This window comes from Atta colombica, unplaced genomic scaffold (genome assembly GCF_001594045.1).
Source record: "Atta colombica isolate Treedump-2 unplaced genomic scaffold, Acol1.0 scaffold100, whole genome shotgun sequence".
NCBI classification, from domain to species: Eukaryota; Metazoa; Arthropoda; class Insecta; order Hymenoptera; family Formicidae; genus Atta; species Atta colombica.
The window spans coordinates 523,064-543,625 of record NW_017259185.1 but is presented as its reverse complement, the minus strand read 5'-3'; the positions used below and the strand labels follow the sequence as shown (position 1 = coordinate 543,625).

Sequence of the window (20,562 nt, the reverse complement as noted above, 5' to 3'; positions counted from 1 at the left end):
TTATATATATATTTATCTACAATGGATGCTATTTCATTACAGTAGAACTTCATTTATCTATATTCCATTTTATACAAACAAATTCATATTCAATTCCAACTATACAAACTCACACTTGAGTTCTTCAATGCTTTCTATTTGGGGATACAAATCCACACAAGTTTGTCTTTGTTAACATTGTAATCATTGATTGCCATGAAAGATAGAAAAATAGAATGGCGCCAATTATCTTATCCCCCTCATATTTAGATAAATGAAGTTTTTCTGTAGTTTGTGCTATTAAAATAGCCCCTTAGATACTCAATATTGTACAACAATATTATTAATGCCTCTTTTAAATAATTTAAAACAAATAGTCTACAACCTCTAGACAATTAATAACTTTACAATAATATATTGATTATCTAGGAGCCACTTAAGTTGGAAGTGTATATTTGCTTCATTTTCTATCCATACCATATAGCAATTCTTTCAATGATTCTTCATTTATGGTTTGCAGAGATTCTGTGACATTCTTATTATGGCTGAAATTTTGCTGTATGTCTGGCTCTAAATTGATTCGTACATTTCCAGAAACTTGTGGGAAGTCGGTGTAAGAATCTATTGGATTCTCTTTATGTTTAGGCGAAGATACTCTCAAGTGCTCCATTTCAAACGTCGAAGATGATATGCTAGTTTCAAGAGGTGACATCACTATGGAAAAGAAATCGTTCGTGCTTTTTGCATCTATCTTTTCATTGTTTGATTGTACTCTTTCAATTAATTCCGCTGACTCCTTTAGTCCCGTACTATTGAGACTGTTACTCCATGTCTTGCTCTTTAGATCTTCGTTAGTATTGCTGGCTTCTGTAAATTCAATGCCTTGTTCCTTTCTCTCAGAAGATATATTATTTATTTCTGAGTGCAGCGCTAAAACAGGTTGTCCTTGAGCATTTATTATTAAAACGAACTTATTTTCTTCATCGGCGGTATTTGTTATTAATTGATTTTCTTGCAGGGTATCAGTGACCTGTGACCTGACTGTGCTGTTATCAGCCTCTCGTGTATCAGATGTTAATTGCTGTGTGCTGCCTGAAGTTTGTACAGGACATTTATGAGTTCTTTGACTCACCTATAAGCGCGAATTATGTGAATTAACAAAAGATTGAGCGTCACATCTGAAAACATTCAATCACTTTGTACCTTGTATCGGAAGCTTTTGCCACACATTGTGCATTTATAAGGCATCACTCCTGTGTGAATTCGACGATGGACTAAGTACGAAACACGCTGACGGAAACATTTTCCTGCAGAAGAATTAGTACGGCAGTTGTAGGAAGATTATTATCGTTGTTGTGGCCTACAGCACACTTACAAGATAAGCGTTTCTCGTGAAAAATTACCTGCATTTCAGTAAGCCATGCACAGCACACCATAATATTACAGACACTACGCAAACAAAATAATGAATAGTAATTGTTAGTCAATCCCAAACGATTGTTTATTTGATTAATTCTGCATCGGTTCATCTTTAATGTTCGTTCTTTCGTAACATACCACATGTCTCGCAAGCAAATGGCTTCTCTCCGGTGTGAATCCTTTCGTGATTATGTAACGTGGAGAGTTCCTTGAACGATCTACCGCAAGTCGCGCAAGTATGCGGCTTATCATCCTTGTGATAAAGTCTGTGCTTGTGATACGATTGTTGGAAGGTGAAGCTTTTGTCACATATTTTACATTTGTAAGGCATTTCTCCTGAATGCAGTCGTTTGTGCTTCTTCAAAAAATATTTCGTCGTGAACATTTTACTGCAAGTATCACACTCCCATTGCTTCCCCTCGTGGGTCTTTAAATGTTGTATTACATGTTGCTCCTGAAACGCAAAAGCAAGAGAAAAATTTATATTTTTATTAAGTTTGCAATATCAAATAAAACGCGTAGAAATATCCTCACTTTCTTGAATTTCTTTCCACATGTAGGACACGCGTATCCAGCGTCGCCGCAGATGACTTCATTTTGGTCACCTTTAGAAAAAGAACCTATCATGTGTGAAAAATTTTAATTGCGTATTGTATCGAATTATAAACTATAATAATAATTACATTTTCCTCATTTGCTACAACAATGATATAACTTAAAAATTGTCATTTTTTTAATTTATTGAAAAATTAATGATTTAAAATATTGAAATTTATTTTCTGAAAAATTTTAAATTGTGCCGTTGTATTTTAGGAAATTAGTAATATATTGAATTACTTATTAATTAGATATAATAAAATTACTTGCCTGAATTATGTCCAATGTGAGCTACTCTCATATGCACCATTAAGCTGCCTCGCATTTTGAATACCTTAGAGCACAGATAGCAAGAGTAATTCTTAAGAACTTTTTCTGGATTATTGCTTGAATCCTGCTCGTGCACTAATTTTTCGTGTAAAGCTAAAATGTTGGTGTCAGGAAAGTAAAAGCCGCATAAATTACATCTTTCCGTTTTTTCCTTCGGTGCTATCGTATGGATGGCTTTGGCACTTGTTTGTATATGAGGTAATATTTGGTCGTGTTCTAAATTTTGATTTTGATCCCCGGTATTTGTTTCGAGTATCGCGTTCTTCGTATTAAGCAAGTCTTCCTTATCATTGTGTTCTTCCAGTGACTTTTTCGCGCAGACATTTGCGATTATATTCTGGACTGATTGAAAATTATGAAGATCATGCTCTTCTTCAATTAAATCTGTTATCAGTTTTTCTTTTAAGACACGATGACTACTCTTTGATTCAGTGCATTCCTTTTCAATATCTTGATAGATGTTGGTATCTACAGTTTCTGCTATCTTTGTTGCAATAATTAAATCTGAAATAGCTGTTTTCTCCGCCTGTATAGCTTCCTGGGATACATTCAAATGCTTGATATCATTACAAAAATACTGCATCACATAATTTGTTTCCTGTTGCAGATTTGTAATTACTTTCTGAACTGTGTTATGATTCCCGGAAGAATTTGATTGCGGAAGAATGTTTACTTTAATCACGTCATGATTGTAATCTGATATGAAACTAGATTGATTCATGCCTTTTGTTGATGAATCTAAGCTTTGCATTTTAGGTTGGGAATCTATAGCAGAGATATTTTCTACATTCGGCACGTCAGAATCTGATAGTTTTGTCCTATTGTTACCACTTTCAACTTTATCTAATTGCTTCAATATGTTCCAGTTTTGCGGTGCAATGTTGTGTGCATTGTGGATAGCGACCAGATGCTCATTGGTAGCAGCCATATCTACAGATTTAGACGATTCTGCTGTAGCATTGTTCAGATTGATCGTGTGACCAAATAAATGTATAGTTAATTTATCTATGCCTAACAATACTTCGTTACAGACAGGACATATTAAAGGTCGAGTCGCTACACTTACAAGTCCAGCTCGTAGCGCGTCAAGCGTTAGGAATCCAGGTTGCGAACACAGCGGACATGCCAGGACTCGTGCACACATTTTGTGTATATGTTTTATTATCACGGAATCTGATATTCTTTTCTAATCATGTGTTGCGCAACTTTGCCAATTTCTATAAAACGTGGCACATCTTTGTATAACTATATCACTATATACTGCTTAGTTTTAATATCTTCAAGGTAATTGACCAAGTGTTGTGTGATCGTGAAGTTGCAACAATAAACAGTACGATCGTGTAATTTAAAACTGACATAGTGTAATATTGATTGAAATTCCTGGGGTTATACTTGAACTTGATTTAATAATTTAAAGTTGAAGTTCAGGATGTGCCTTGATAGCCAACGATCACTCTAATCCCAAATTTTACGAATTATAGACTCTGCACTGATACCGCGTATACAAAATTTTCATACCTCAAAGTCTAAATATAGAAGGACGGTGATGGTTTGAGATATTCGTGCTGAATTCCTGCGTGTCTTTATGGAGCGTATCTGATGATCTTCAAGCTATATTTAGAAGCTAAATGGTGGGATATTCAAAGTATTATAAGCATTAAGCGAATGAATTTATTAAAAATTGTTTAAATTGTCAAGATTACAAACTATAATATAAAAATCGAAGACGTTTCGATGCAAAAATGTTATCCTATAAATACATGTTAATTAACATTTATATGGCATGCCATCTTTGCAGCAATATTCTCTACCGGCTGATAGGTTCGTGTTTATCCATTCATCTTTACAATTTTTGAAGAAAAGATAAGCCTATAAAGAAATATTATTAAGATGATATGGTTTCAATACACAAAATAATTTTCATAATTTCAAATAAAGATATAGTAAAAATTAACTTATATATACGTGTACTCACTCTTTCTTTGTGACAATCACGATCTATAGAAGCACATAGAACTGCTTGACTGTTTGGTAAATGTTTCACTATCTGTGAAATATTTCAATTTGTTATTAATAAATATTTTACTTAGAAGGGTGATACAAATTAAATATTAATTACTAATAATTAATTATTAAGAATCAAGGATATATAATTTCTTAACGATTAAAATTTAAACTTACAATTTCAAGACATTTGTTGACACAAAGTTTGTTCCCAATAGTAGTACATGGAATTGAATCAGGATATTCATGGATAAGTGCAGGATATCCTTTGGGTTGTTCCTTGCTGCCTTTCTTAAATTGTCCGCTTAAAAATATAGCGCAGACGCAGCCAGTTGGCTGTTTTGTATTCGTAGATGACTTAATATTTGTAACAGTACTATTATTTTCTGCATAAGAATATGATATACAAAGAGCCATCATCACTAATATTAAATACATTTTGATCTGAAATATGAATTACTACTATTATTAACATTGCTTTTTGTTCAATCTTAACTATATTAGTCAGATTAAATTATATATAAACGATTCTTAAATATTTAAAAGGATAAAATGAAGAATATATCTTGATTTTGAGAGAATCTGCGATTTTGAATTTTAATAAATTAAATTAATTTAAATATTTACTGCAAAATTCTTTTCACCGAACTATACTGTATCACTTCACAAAACTGCACTCAAATATAAAATCGATGCTTTAAATCTGTCACAGTATGTTGCAATGTTCTCATGGGCCACATTTGAAATGCTTGCTAAGCAAAATTTTAGGTGCAATGTAAGAGTCCCATTTTAATTGTTTTATGATTGGGATATATCTTATGTACAAATTAGCAACAGATTTTAATTACAATTTTGATGATATTATTACAGATAAAATTATGTTCAGAGAAAACTTAAAAATAATTTCAAACTACATATAAATATCTATTTTCTATAATTATCAACATACATGATATGTATTTATACATGAACATATATTTATGAAATAAAACATGTCAAGTTTTACTAAATTTTTTATTAAATATTTTTTATAATTTTATACGTTATAAATATTTTTACAGTGTAAAATGATAAAATATTACAATATTTTTCTCATAAGTTTAGCTTCTCCTTCTAATACGATTCTATCTCCATTAGCAATACACATATATACGCATTTAATGATTTTTCTTACTGATGTAATTTTAACTATAACTTCTACAGTATCGCCAGCATAACATGGTTTAGGAAAAGTAATATTTTGCTCGATAACTATAGTACCTGCACCAGGTAATTTTGTACCAATTAAACCTGACACTAGGCCATTGAGCAAAGCACCATGCGCAATATTTCTTGCTGATTCAGTATGTATTGGATTATGATCGCCTGTTAATTCAGCAAACTTGAGTATATCATCATTTGTTATTATTTTCAGAACCGACACTTGATCTCCTTCTCTCAAATTGTTCATTGTTGTATCAGCGAATGATCGTATTTTGGTGGTTCTTACAGAGTGGTTTTTGAGAAACCCAGCAAAGAATTGAATTAGTTTCATGATATTATTTTCTATATTACAAGTTACTAAAAATATCAATTTAAATCAATAAAGAGCATTAGATAAATATTCAATAAATTAGATTCATTTTTTACAAGACTGATTCTCTGTCTTCACTTTCTCTATAGCACTCGTTTCACAAAAGTCATTTAGGAATAACGTTGCTACATTTTTAACACGTCTATGTTCATATGATGGATCCGAAAGTTCCAGCATGCGTTTAATTATTCTAGGTGATGTTATCTCATTTACTGATTCAGGTGTTATCAAAAACATTAAGGTAGTAATTACTCCAAGCAAAACATCTTCGTCTTCGGAAGAAAGTAATGATGATATTAACTCGACACCTTGATTGCGCAGAATATATAATTTATTTATTCCATCTGAAAAGAATATTACATATAATACAACAAATATTAGACTCTTTGCACGTAACAAAAATATGCTTACCTAAACATAAATTGCAGAGACCACCAATACCAAAACGTACTAACTTTGGATTGCTTTGAGATAAAGCATTGAGAAATATATCAATTACTTTTAATTGTCTCATGTATCCATAGTTTACAGGATCATACGCAAAATTTGCCAAATTTGCTAATACTTGCTCCTGTGCGTCTAATAATTTGAAAGACGTTGATTAATTATTGTTACACAGATTATATATATCAAGAAAAGCAATAATTTTATTGATAAATTTTTATTCATATTCTTTTGTAAGCGATATTAAACATAATTAGAACATATGAGTCTTGATGATTTTAAGACTTTTCTTGATTTTTAAATATAAATGATTTAAAATAATTTTGTTTCATAATTTTACTTTTCAGTTTTAAACTTGAAAAATTAAAAAAATAAAACTAATAACAAAAACTTTGCTAAGTTCCAAGAACATGTACATTTCTTTAGAATTAAAAAATATGTTCATGTTATGAATTAATCTTTTACCTTTAGATGATGTTGTTGTATACTCGGTGACTAAAAGCTTTAAAAAATCATAACGTCCAGTGGGATTTTTTCCTGTGCGTTTTGTTAATCTTGCTCTACTGGAGAACATTGGAGTTTCAATGTACTTTATTTATATTATTTATGATGATATTTCTCTGTTACAATTACGTTCTGCAAAAATAAAGTTGATTTTAAGATGGAATTATGTGAACTTATGTACAATATAAATAAGAATATATCATAATTACACAAATTATAACTAAAAATTAAACCATTTATCTGTTATTTCGAATCGTTTACAAATTATAAAACATGTACAATAACTATATAAACTTTCAGCTTTATTCGTTTCATTCATAAACATTTTTTTATGTTTAAACTATTCAAAATAAAAGTTTTTCTAGCACTACTTGAAGAATTTCTTTCAATCTTTCCCTGAGGTTATATAACGCTTGTCTTTATACTTTTTATTTTGTGTATTTGCTTACATAATTCTGTCTATTCTCTTAATAAATTGAATATTAACTTCGTTCCACTATTATGTTGTCATTAACAGATTTTCCTTTTTTTCGAATCTTACGATTTGAAACGCCTGTTTAGTGTTGTGTTAACATCACAAGAAAAAAATTAAAAGTCAAAGAATGGTATTGCACTCTACCTAAAAATCTGGAAATTATGAACTAATCTTGATTCCGTTGCCTTTAAAACACGCGGGATTCCTTTTACCAAGAAAAACAAATTGTTTACCACGAATTGTTGGCACAATATCATTGATTGAATTAAATCTCAGCATCATCAGAAGAATTATTAAGATATATTTTAGTTATCATAATTATTGCATTGTAAAGCAGACTGAACACAATATCGTCAACTTGAAAATAAAATAATTTAATTGGTAGATAAAAATAGTACGTTTTTTAAAAATAACAAGTGGTACCTAATGGATATTTAATTCTCTAATTGCCAATTATTGATTAATTCTATATAGGATCTTCTGATTGGTTTGTCCAGAAAGATCACAAAAAACACCTTTTTATGCTAACATTCGACGCTTATTTTTAACATCAAAACAAGCGACAATGATTGCGTTCAGCAGAACATAACAATTTTGCAACCGTTTTATGATTATCTGCTGATAGGACCATTCCTCTTGAACTAAAAGCATAACCCAATCAACGCGAAAAAAACTTCCAAAAGTTGCAAAATAAACTGCTGAACGCAGCCAATAGCTGCGTTTAGAAGAAAAAGCAGCTTTGCAACTGTAAAATTCTTTAATATGATTAGCCTTGCCCTTAGTTCCTCACTGGATCTAAATGTATAAACCAATCACATCTGAGAATTTTGTAACAGTTGTAAAGCTGCTTTCTCTGCTGAGTGCAGCCAATGACGCTTGATTTCGTCAGTTTTGACTATGTGACCTATTTTGACTCTAAAAATGAGCGTCGAACGTCAGTATGAAATTGCATAAAATTGCACCTTGAGGCTGAACGAGCGATATGTCGATATCGCATGTTCGAAATTCAAAAGTTATCGACTTCCTGTCTACTACTGCACTCTGGTGCGAATTTCGCGGATGCTGCGGTGGAAGTCATGATTAACACGTAGCCGGCGTTCGACGTGTCCTAGCCTCCTAAAGTTCAAGTGTGCAGTGAGATATTTGATAATTCGTTGCGCCCCGCTCTCAATAGTTTCAACTTACGCACTGGACCACGGGTATTCTGGAGGCACATATGGCGAACGCGCCACGTTCTGAATATCGATAATACGCGGATATATATACGGTGTATCGCACATTTTAACGCGCTCGTGGCGGGCGCGGGCCAACAAGAGAACATGTTGCCGAACAAGTCATCGTCGTCACACCAGCAGCAGCAGCAGCAGCAATTGCCCTCGTCGTCCTCTTCGTCGTCGTCCTCTACATCGTCAGCCAACGCGAAGGTCATGTTCCCTGATAAGAGGTCGACGACCAAACAGATGAAGTCCTCCACATTGACAAACGCCGCTGGCTTAAGTTCCCTCATCACCTTTACCGTTCTCTTACTTGCTTGGATCTCTGGTTTCGCCTCGAGGCTTTTTGCGGTCATACGCTTTGAAAGCATCATACATGAATTTGATCCCTGGTACGTAACCTGGTGTGGGATCATTCAACATGACCATGTGATATATACTATCATATTTTTGATAAACTATCGTTCTATTATTTTCCCGTTACATAATGGAAGCATGAGTTAGTAGCCAATAATTCAAATTTATCTGGAAAATATAAAAGAACGAGTATCCAGATAGTCAATTTTAGATTTCTATCTACTATGTCTTCCTTATACTTGATTTTTTTGTCAACTATAATTTAACTGAAGCAGACTTAAATGCAGCAGAAATATTGCATAGCAGCATATTGTGTCATGTCTGTTTTTTATTCCTGTACTTCTTGCTTTAGGCTAATATTACATTTGTCATAAATTTTTCAAACATGTTAATGTAAATTGGCTGTAAGATAGAAATCTTGGATTTCTTTATCCTAGCCAATTAATATTTGACAAATGTATATGTAATATTGGCCTAGGGCTCCTATTATAATGACATAGTCGACACAAATCGTTTTATCTTTGACATTCAATGAATAACAAAGATAGAACACTTGTTTTAATTTTGTTTCATTGTTTAGCTTTTTTTACTATGTATAAAACTGACAATGTGATGACATTGACACATAAAAGTTAAAAATAGGATCCTTAGCCAAATATCAAATATATTTATTTCATTTTAAATCTTTTTTTATAGCTAAATTAGTTTGAAAGTATATGTTCGATATTTGGCTGAAATGAGAAAAAAAGATTTTATTTCTAATATAGAAATAAAAAAGGATCAGTGAAGTTCCAAAAATATATACATTAATTTAGCTATAGAAAATCTATGATTTCATAATGTTGCTTTTTTTCTGATATATTTTTATAGATATCAGGAAAACAGTAGATTATACTTATTATTTATTAATGTAATATGTTATATAGTACCTATTTTTAGCTAATTTGACTATCTGGATATTGATAAGTTAAATAATTTAAATAAATTAAATTTAGGTTAAAGGATTTGTATTTTTATTTTGTTTATTCTGTCTGTATATTGATTCATTTTTATAAGTAAATAGCATTACGAATTTTTTACTAATTAGCGGATAGGATGTAATAAATATGTTTTAAATTCAGGTTCAATTATAGAGCGACAGCATACATGGTTCAACATGGATTCTACAATTTTCTAAACTGGTTCGACGAACGGGCCTGGTATCCATTAGGTCGGATTGTTGGTGGAACCGTTTATCCTGGACTTATGATAACATCTGGATCGATACACTACATACTGCACTCTCTGAACATACCAGTGCATATAAGAGACATATGTGTATTTCTAGCTCCAATTTTTAGTGGCCTTACTGCCATATCTACGTATTTATTAACGAAGGAAATATGGAGTGCTGGGGCTGGCTTGTTCGCCGCTTGTTTCATCGCCATTGTACCTGGCTACATCTCGAGATCCGTAGCCGGGAGTTACGACAATGAGGGAATCGCGATCTTTGCATTGCAAATTACCTATTATCTTTGGGTTAAATCAGTCAAAACTGGCTCAATCTTTTGGGCGAGCATAACTGCCCTATCTTACTTCTATATGGTATCAGCATGGGGAGGCTATGTGTTCATTATTAATCTGATTCCACTTCATGTGTTTGCCTTACTGATCATGAATCGCTTTAGCAATCGATTGTTCACGAGTTACACTACGTTTTACGTTCTCGGACTTTTACTAAGTATGCAGATTCCATTCGTCGGTTTTCAACCGATTAGAACTTCTGAACATATGGCAGCTAGTGGCGTATTTGGTTTGACAATCTTTGTAGCAGCTTTTAGGTATGTGCTGTTTTTATAACATTAATTTGTTCATTATTGCATATTATTTTAATTTGCAATATTTATTCATAGTAATACAAACATATTCCTAAAATATTTAACTAATGAAAATTTTCTGTCTAAATTTACAAGAATTATAGAAATAAAAATTAAAATAAAATTAAAGCTTGATAACAAAATTCATTCTTTAACAAATTATAAAAATAGTAAAATTGAAAAACTTAAGCGTTACAATTGTTATAATAATATTTTAATTAGAAATATTTACATTTTATTATTATATCCATATCAAATAATGCTTACATTTATTTAAATTTTGAAAATTTTATTTACTATTCTATAAATTGATGTTTGTAATTGATACAGAAAAACATGATTATATTATTTTACAAATAAATACAGAAAAAATTTTTCTCATTAGTATACATTTTGGACATACTCTGATATATATTGCAGTATACATTTTGGACATACTCTGATATATATTGCAGTATACTTACATTGAGCTCTCTAATTGCAGATACTTAAGAACTGTACTTACCAAATCCGAAATGAAATATTTCGGTGGTGTGGTGGCTGTAACAACTAGTATGCTGCTATTAATTTTGATCATCTTAACATACACTGGCGTTGTCGCTCCATGGAGTGGTAGATTTTATTCATTGTGGGATACTGGTTATGCCAAGATACATATCCCTATAATAGCATCTGTATCGGAACATCAGCCGACAACTTGGTTCAGTTTTTTCTTTGACTTGCACATTTTAGTTGCATTGTTTCCAGTTGGTCTTTGGTACTGCATCACACATGTCAATGACGAGCGTGTTTTTGGTAAGAATCTATGATGAGAGTGTGTCTTGGAATAAAATATCAATAAGAAAAATTGTAATATTCTTCTTGCAGTCGTACTATATGCCATAAGTGCCGTTTATTTTGCTGGTGTGATGGTAAGACTTATGTTGACTCTGACTCCAGTAGTGTGTATACTGGCTGGAGTCGCTGTCAGTAGACTCGTGGAACTGTTCCTCAAAGAAGAAGACAGAGACGGTAACGATAATGAGAGTAACGAGGAGAGTGAGGAAGAAAGAGAGAGAAGTCCCGGTAGAGCGTTGTATGATAAGGCCGGTAAACTTCGCAGAATGAAACATGAGAGGTCAAAAGGCAACGGTGACGGATTAGGTCCTAATCTTCGCAATGTCATTATTATCGGCATGTTAATGCTGCTGATGATGTTTACCGTGCACTGCACGTGGGTGACTAGTAATGCTTATTCTAGTCCATCTATTGTTTTGGCGTCCTACAGTAACGATGGTGGCAGAGCCATACTGGATGATTTTCGAGAAGCTTACTATTGGTTAGCACAAAACACCGCCAATGACGCTAGAGTCATGAGCTGGTGGGATTACGGATATCAGATTGCTGGTATGGCTAACAGGTACAACGCTTATAATATCACTTAATACAGGAACTATAGAAAAAGAACTATAGACACAAAGTTTTTTATTAAATTATTAGTAACTTATATTAAAAAAAATAAACTCTGGAATGTTAGTTATTTAAAAATAATAATTATGTACTAAAAACAATAATTAATATTTAAAATGCTTATCTTTAACTTTAATGCAAGCTTTAAGATATGCATCAACGATGAGCACAAATCTTTCCGCGAATGAATTACGCCAAGTAACTAATAGAGCGGTCTCCAATCAATTAATAACAATTTTTTGATGCAGTTTTTTTGATATTTACAATTAATAAGATTATGTAACTAATATTTAAGAATTTGTTTTATACGTTGTTACCAAACTAATTGACGTTATTTATCGTCAATGTAATATTAAAATGTCTTTAATGTCATTTTGAATGTTAAAATTACAATAACATTAGTTATTACCTGGATAATGATTTCATAAACATATAAAACTTTGTGGCTAAACTTTTTTGTCATCTTGCATATATTATAATAATATATAAAATTTATAAATTAATATATGAAATTAATTTAACATTAATTTAACATTGCTGCGTGAATTCTCTTTTGTAGAACTACCCTCGTGGATAATAATACGTGGAATAATTCGCACATAGCTCTAGTTGGTAAAGCGATGAGTTCGAATGAAAGTGCTGCTTACGATATTATGACGTCTTTAGATGTGGACTATGTGTTGATTATCTTTGGCGGGATGATTGGATATTCAGGTGACGATATCAACAAATTCTTATGGATGGTCCGTATCGCCGAGGGTGAACATCCCCAAGACATTCGCGAAAGTGATTATTTCACCGAAAGAGGGGAATTTCGTGTGGATTCTGAAGGCTCTCCAACTCTTTTGAATTCGCTAATGTATAAACTGAGTTATTACCGGTTCGGGGACGTTAAAATAGACTATCGATCGCCTTACGGATATGATCGTACTCGTAATGCGGAAATAGGCAATAAAAATTTCCAGTTAACATATCTGGAAGAAGCTTACACTACTGAGCATTGGCTTGTCAGGATTTACAGGTGAATGACACATTTCAGCTTTTACTTAAAATTTAATATATCATTATCCTTTTATTATTGTTATAAAATACTACATTAATATTATTATTTATTATTAATGTTATTATTTATTATTAATATTATTATTTATTAATATAATTTTTAAATGTATCTGTAGGGTGAAGAAACCAGCGGAGTTTAATAGACCAATAATTCCGATTTCCGAACGAGTTATTACTCGTCGCGCGAATTCATATGTTACTAAAAAGGTTGGTATGCATATATATATTTACGGTCTTACGATACAGAATGACAGATATATTTTTTTTAATCATGCAATTTCTCGTATCGTTTTGCCGTTTTATCATGATGCATTAATTGATCTGGAAACGTAGTTGAAGTTATGGGGCGTCGGGCATTGATGTTTCAGACTTCACGGCGTAAACGAGGTGTCATAAAAGGCCGGCCAGTTGTTATTAAAGGGCAGAGACCTCAACGACGAACGACGTAACGAAGATTCGCTGACTATTTCGTAAACAGTTTGCAAATACAACACTTTTATAATAAAAGAATTACCGTCCCTTGGGTCTACCACTATACCTCGAATTAAGAATTTAATGTCAGAACAGTTCAATCGACTTAAAGAGTAGAATCTTCAAAAAATGATTGAATAGTTTCCATCATCTCCAGGTTGACAAATTAATAGTTTTATGAAATATTGTTTTTAAAAATCTTTTCTCATAATATTTGGCTCACACGCATATGTATTGTTATTCGTCCTTCATTTATTATTCTTTATATTGAAAAGTCTTCGATCATTTATTACTTAATTACATCATTTATTAATGTAATATCTTTTTGAATTACTATCCAGATCATACGTAATCTTCGATATAATTGGATCAATATATTTATATGAATATATTTATTAGAGAAAGTCACAAATGTACAGTCTGTTTTCTGCGTTCTAAAGGAATTAAATTCCACGTTTAATCATTTTTTTATGAGCCAATTGTGCATTTAATAGCTAATGATGTAAAATAACTTGAAATTGATTTATTTGTTATCAATCTGCAATTGTATGAAGGTCTCATGTAAATTGAAACTTGTAAGACATCTAGTTAGTGTACACACACGTTTATGTTACATAATATGTTTATTAATATATTACACGGTATTGCATCGGGTGAAGTTTATCGAAATAAGCAAACTTCCGCCGATTTTCAGCCGAAACGTCGGAACGATCGAGTGTGTGTCATATGTACACAGTTTGTTGTATAGCACCTTGTTGAAAGATAAACATTTGTAATAACACAGTGTTGTTATTTATGAAATACGCATTTGAAATGCTAATCCAATTTAATTTTCGTTTCATCTAGTGAAAGAAATCTTTTCATATAAATAATGTAAATTAAATATAAAAATTGCGCGCACAGCTTTATTTTTTTTTTATAATATAAAGGAATTCTAAATAAGTTACGAAGGAGCATTAATTCAGCATATTTTTTCCTTTCTATAACTTCTATAAATTTTAATAAATAATACATAAATGATATAATAAATATAATTACATAATATATAGATATAATTGCAAACATTGTTTATGAAAGTATCATTTATTAATACTTGTAATTTCTGGGATTAAAAAATTTTCAATTCGATGATACGAAAGCTCGAATATTATCGATCTACATATTAACGCATCAAGGCAGCAATAACATTTAAATCTGTTCTTTTTTATATGGTTTATTAAATATTTTCCTGAACGTCTTGACAGTTTTATATCCATTTTGTAAGTGAGAAAAAATTTATTCATTTTTACGTAACAATTAATAAATTATGAATCCCAGATAATTAATCTTCGCGACAAATCTATGAATTACTTGTTGAAATCGATAAAAAAATTCTGCATTTTCTATATTAATTGCCGCAATCAAATGTATGAAAAAACAGTCACATGTATATTTTATACAAACATGAGAGGCCTGATAAACGAGGGAAAAATAGATAGAGGCTATTACATAATTTTTTTTCTTCAATCTTATCAACCGTAACAAATTTTTTTTTTATGAAAAAACTAAACGCCCCTTATATGATCATTTTTAAAAAATATTTCCACTTAAAATTTTTAAACCTTTTTAATTGATTTCATTGTATCGTTGTCGATCAGACAGACAGAAATGTAAAATCGAGATATAAAACGTCTTTTAGATATCTCCCGCAAAAATGCTTGTGTTTTGATTTTAGACTTTGTTTTGTCTGAGCAATTCGATAGGTAAATAAATTTTTTTAAGCATTTTTATATAAATTAGAATATTTTTCAGAAATACTGAGAAAATCTACATCTTAGAATTTTTCATATATGTATATATATAATTCTGAAATGTTCTAAGGTTTTTAAAATTTTTCATTTCGAAAAAAAATTAACTTTTTTAGATTTTATCAAAAATTTTAGAATATTTCAGAATATTCAAGATATATGATATTCTAGAATAGAATGTAAAGAGCTTTTTCGGCACTTCGAATTTGTATAACACATCTGAAAAATTTTCGAAAAAGTTATAAAATTATTTAAAAATTTTGAAAAATTAATAAACTCTAAATTATAAAACTGAGAAAAATTTTCACAGATAAGGAGATACCATATATATAACTTGAAAAGAAAATACAATGATTATGCATGACTATTATATTTGAACATGAATCATGCAGTTAATGTAAATATTAAATCGTTTTAGTCACTATTTTTTCTTGATAATCAGTTCAGAGAAGATAAAATTAAGATTGTATGATAAAATTAAGTATGTATGTAAGTATGTATGTTAGTATATAAAAGGATATAGGTATGTATGTATATACATAAAGAGACTTGAGATATAGAGAGCAAAAAAAGATTTGAGGAAAAAAAGAAGAGATAAAAAATTCCATTATAAAAGAATATTAAGATGCTTTGCACTATCACGCTTTTTGTACTTAAAAAAATAACAGATACATAATCAAACATTAGCGAGATAAAGAAAAAAGAAGAGCAAAAAGTTCAGCTACAAAGCAAATATAAATTCGCACATGGTCCCCTTCAGGCATGAAGCAACATTAACATAGTTGGGTGAATCATTTTCGCAGTTAGATTTTGAATTTCTTTCGAACGAATGGGAAGAATCTTTGAGCAATCTTGGCTTTGGCAAATTGGACAAGAAGGTAGCCGATTCATCGGCTCGTACAGATTTCCTTGCACCTCTTTCTTCACTATTCTTTCTAGAACATTCGAGGTGCAATTTACATTGAAATAGTAGTTCATAGAAGTCTCGAAAAGGAAAAATTATCGCCCGCGCAGAGTCATACACAGGTTATGTTCTACAGAGCGCAGAACGATCTTTTGGCCACGTGGCGCGGACTCTCGCTCGTCGTACGTCTCGTCTGCGGTGTCGTCTACAATTATTAATTCAACGTGGATTCAGATAATCATTGAATCCGTGACAATTATTGCTCGAAGATTCAAGGATTTTTTGCCTGAACCCCAAGGACTGACTCGTGATGTACCGTGCCGCGCTGCGGCCGCCATTTTGCTGCCCCCGCACGCCTGACATGTCTTTCTAATGTTATTATCGACAGACGTCGAAATTTTGCGCGTGAGACCGCATTGTGTGTGCCACCCGTGGTGAGCAAGTCCGTGCACGAGGGGGCAGGGAAGCTCGGTGCTGTGGCACGTTTCGACGGAACATCCGCCCTCGCCGTTGTCGCCTTTGTTAAGAGCGATTGCTAGCCCAGCAGTGTCGTCCCAACCTCAACCCTCCTTCCCCTCCCTTCGAAATCGTGCCTGTGAAACGTCGTGAACGAGAGCTGGTGAGCAGGTAGAGCCCTGCGTCCGCGAGCAATCTCGAAGTTGAGTATGCCGCGAGGTCTGTCCCAGGAGTATTTCCGGTTGCCTCGTTGAGGATCGGGAACACGCCGTGTCCCGCCGTCTCGACGTGACGTGACGTGAACGAACCTAACCTAAAAAGGAGGAAAAAGAAGGCACAGGAAAGAAGATTCTGATCGAGTGCGCGTGTCTATGCCATCGGCGGGGAGATCACCCTCTGGTGATATGGCCACGCTTCCAACCGCGATATCCTCGAGGCGCGCCACTCCAACAGTGCTGCAGACCGACTCAACGTCCGCTCGATGCGCGACGACAACGACGACGACGACGACGACGACGACGACGACGACGCAGTTGCTCAGACATGTTGTGTAGGGCATGCTTGGTGTAGACTACTATGCGAGGCAAGGATCGTTTTTGTCCTCATCTAGCAATGGACTAAGTTCACGCTTATTGCTTGAACCAGGGAACTCGACATTCATAAACCGCATTCACGAATAGCATTGAGCGGTGTTGACAATGCGATTTGAATATTAATTCTGTACTGCGTAGGCAAACAAAGTCGTTGAATAGGCATAATTGTTTTTTAAGCCTTTTGTAAGTTTAATTAATACAAATTCCATGACTGTGTACATTTAGAGAAGGATACATTACGTGTATAACATATCGATATATTTAAATGTGACTGGTAAATCATATAATTTAGCTTATATTGAGCTATGTACAGTATAGAATAGTACTGTTTATGCGAATACGCTTGGATCTTCTTTTTTTTACTTGATTAACTTTGCAATAGAAAATATCTGTGATATGACACGAAACATATTTTTTAATTTTCTTACAGTCTCAGTATTACATTTTTCTAATCAAATGGTATAGTTTGTATCTTGGATCTTAGCACATAGCGTGAACTAAGTTTGATCTAGATAGGAAGAAAGTTGACTTGGAGGATTTGAGAATGCAGGTGGAACAGATCTGGATAGAAGCAGCAATCAATGAAGGTCCCAATTTCCGAAAACTCAAACATGGACAATAAATTGAAGTTTTCGGACCGCTTGAAGGCTTTGCTGAAAACCGAGGCACATCAAGATGTTGATCCATACATTTTCAGTGAACCAGAACCATTTGCTGCAACAGCGGGAAGACATGCCACGGTGGTTCCACCGACAAATTCCGAAGTGATGCAAAGTTGCAAAAACAACAAGTCAAAAGGGAAATGCATGAAGCAGAGGATAAGGGTAGCGCCTGTTCCAGTTGCAGGTTACAAGATTGTTGGAGTCAATGCCACAGCAGAGGCAAACATCGACAACGGCATTGGGGTGAACTTGGATCACAAATTTTCTAATTTAATTCAGTGTAAGCAACGACACATTGAAAATTTGCAGAGATTGCGACCTAGGAGGCCAAGTCGGGACCATACGCTGTTGTATTATCCCAGGGCTGGGGACGAGATATCTGACAGCGATTCAAGCGGAGACGAGTTGATGATACATCAGCGTCATTGGGTTTTCGGCGAATCTACTACATCACCAAATCGAGCGGCTCGGCTATCCCAATTGCGTTCGCAGCTACAACGACAGTTGCTTCAGTTGCGTATCGATGGTGCTGACACTGAAGCTGTTTTGCGGCACAGGGTCAGATGTTTGCTGGATGCCGCTTCCAAAGATCCTACTTCTACCGCGCGAGCTTTGTGTGACTCTCCAAGTACCAGCAAGGTACTCGACGGACCGCTATTAGTTGGAGGGCTATGTGGGGCGGAGGGATGCCAACAAACGTCTTTGCCTTGTACCCGGCATTGTTCCCGCCACATTATGTTGAATGGAGATCAGCTTTTATTTGAGCATTGCACTGCCAAGTTTAGTGACAACACACAGTGTTGTGTTCCTGTGTTTGATGTCGCGCACGAATTACCTCTTTGCCCAGAACACGCGAGAAAAAGAGACAATTATCATCGTAAAATCCAAGAATCTAAACCAAAGAAAGCTCGTAAAAAGCCTCCAGTCTCCCCTCCTATCCCAGCGAAGCCTAAACCCAAGTCCAAGCCGAAGAAACGTAAACGACCGCCCTCTAATAAAATAGAGACTACCAAGAGTGTGGCACTGATGCCCGAGGAGAGTCATTTCATGAGCCAAATAAACTGTAGTGAAAATCATACCAAGATGTTGAATAATTTGAATGTTCCGCAAGGAACGTGTTCAAACACGTCGAACTTAAATCTAGGATTGGGATTAGGTTCTCTTGGCCTGAGCGGAGGACTCAAAGTCGAGCTTGGGGATAATGAAGTATTCGCTTCCTTGGATTCTGCTGAGCATGACTTTGGCAACGTGCTCAATAACTTGCCCCCGGATGCTTTTAACGACTTATTTATCGGTAATTGCAACATCCATATCTTTGGTTTTGTAAATCTCGAGATTGTGTAGAACTCGTTGTTATATTTAATTCATGAGATAATGTAAGATGTGTTTTAATTTATAGAGGGTAGAAACGGAGATTATGAGCCGTCGAGAGAAGAAGAGGAGGAATTGCAACGGGCTTTGGAAGAAGTTGATAAAGATGTACGAAACTTGGAGAGGATGGGGCAGACGCATGGACTTTTAGAGCCGGCCTTGCTTGCCCAGCTTATGTCAGACATTGCCTCGTAGCCCCACCAATCCTAATGTAATAATTTTTCGGAAAGGAATTCGTGCGTGTTCCTTGTAATGTAGAAAGAAATACTGTTTGTGTCTGTGCTGCTAAACGTAAGATTGCGTTATAGACTGTTTATCACATAGCCACGCAAGTCCGAGATAATGGCAGGGATTGACATACAGAAAGTAAAAAATGAAAAAAAAACAATAGCAAATTTATGAATTTAGTATAAAAACATCGGGTACAACACAGGTAGGTTTATGTTAAACAAGTAGCAGTGTAAAAACCGAGAATTCCATCCTTTTTGACAAATAATCACGGACATTCTGCGTTATTATTACATTTGCAATACATGCATTATATTTGTAGCTTATTTGCAGATACTTTGATTTGCACTTGATAAATTTGCTTAGAAAAAATTGTTATAGCTGCAATTAATACATACAATCATTTTGAAGAATAATGAAATGTATAAGTAGAAAGGACGAAAGTGGACTTAAAGTTCACATTAATGGTTCAAATTAGATTCCAATACACGCGAGCTAAACGAGATGCATAGTTTTCATTTTTATATATGGCTTGTTTTTATTGAAATAAACGGCAGGAATTATCTAAATTATGTTTACTAATAGATCCTATATTTATTGAATTACACGTAATGTCTAGCTAATTACTGACTACTCAAATAATAGGTACAAAGGTATTTTTATGACTGATTTGTAATGATTTTATCTGTTATTGATTATACTGTAGCAACTGTGAATAACATATTCTGATTTGCAAACTGGAGTTTAGCTCTACAAATTAAAGTACAGAATAATTGGAGTCAAATATAATATTTGAAAGAAATATTTGGTGTTCGTACATAACTGTA

At 33.5% G+C, this 20,562-nt stretch overlaps 4 protein-coding genes across 6 annotated transcripts; 2 read left to right on the top strand and 2 right to left on the bottom strand.

Moving 5' to 3' along the window:
* Positions 1-32: 32 nt before the first annotated feature.
* LOC108686623 (zinc finger protein 320-like) lies at positions 33-3,928 on the bottom strand. Of its 3 annotated transcripts, XM_018192056.1 has the most exons (6): positions 3,392-3,473; positions 2,266-3,255; positions 1,933-2,018; positions 1,537-1,852; positions 1,183-1,286; positions 440-1,111 (listed from the first exon to the last, which is right to left on the bottom strand). In XM_018192056.1, exons 2-6 carry the CDS (start codon positions 3,251-3,253, stop codon positions 440-442), a joined length of 2,166 nt encoding a protein of 721 aa, XP_018047545.1. In that variant the 5' UTR covers positions 3,254-3,255; positions 3,392-3,473. The 3 variants fall into 3 exon arrangements, with proteins under 3 accessions (XP_018047527.1, XP_018047535.1, XP_018047545.1); XM_018192038.1 differs by having other exon boundaries at positions 33-1,111; positions 2,266-3,928; XM_018192046.1 differs by having other exon boundaries at positions 33-1,111; positions 1,933-2,003; positions 2,266-3,928.
* A 164-nt stretch (positions 3,929-4,092) lies between these two features.
* Positions 4,093-7,414, bottom strand: LOC108685573. The gene is made up of 8 exons (XM_018190426.1): positions 7,300-7,414; positions 6,812-6,982; positions 6,314-6,481; positions 6,078-6,246; positions 5,504-5,813; positions 4,507-4,773; positions 4,301-4,372; positions 4,093-4,194 (listed from the first exon to the last, which is right to left on the bottom strand). The coding sequence occupies exons 2-8, from the start codon at positions 6,918-6,920 to the stop codon at positions 4,093-4,095; spliced, it is 1,197 nt and encodes a 398-aa protein (XP_018045915.1). The 5' UTR covers positions 6,921-6,982; positions 7,300-7,414.
* An 875-nt stretch (positions 7,415-8,289) lies between these two features.
* LOC108684864 (dolichyl-diphosphooligosaccharide--protein glycosyltransferase subunit STT3B) lies at positions 8,290-14,537 on the top strand. Its single transcript, XM_018189392.1, has 7 exons — positions 8,290-8,931; positions 10,018-10,716; positions 11,237-11,547; positions 11,620-12,151; positions 12,761-13,222; positions 13,380-13,470; positions 13,632-14,537. Exons 1-7 carry the CDS (start codon positions 8,645-8,647, stop codon positions 13,710-13,712), a joined length of 2,463 nt encoding a protein of 820 aa, XP_018044881.1. The 5' UTR covers positions 8,290-8,644; the 3' UTR covers positions 13,713-14,537.
* A 2,039-nt stretch (positions 14,538-16,576) lies between these two features.
* On the top strand, positions 16,577-20,288 carry LOC108685038 (INO80 complex subunit D). The gene is made up of 3 exons (XM_018189653.1): positions 16,577-17,464; positions 18,025-19,430; positions 19,536-20,288. The coding sequence occupies exons 2-3, from the start codon at positions 18,056-18,058 to the stop codon at positions 19,700-19,702; spliced, it is 1,542 nt and encodes a 513-aa protein (XP_018045142.1). The 5' UTR covers positions 16,577-17,464; positions 18,025-18,055; the 3' UTR covers positions 19,703-20,288.
* Positions 20,289-20,562: the final 274 nt, after the last annotated feature.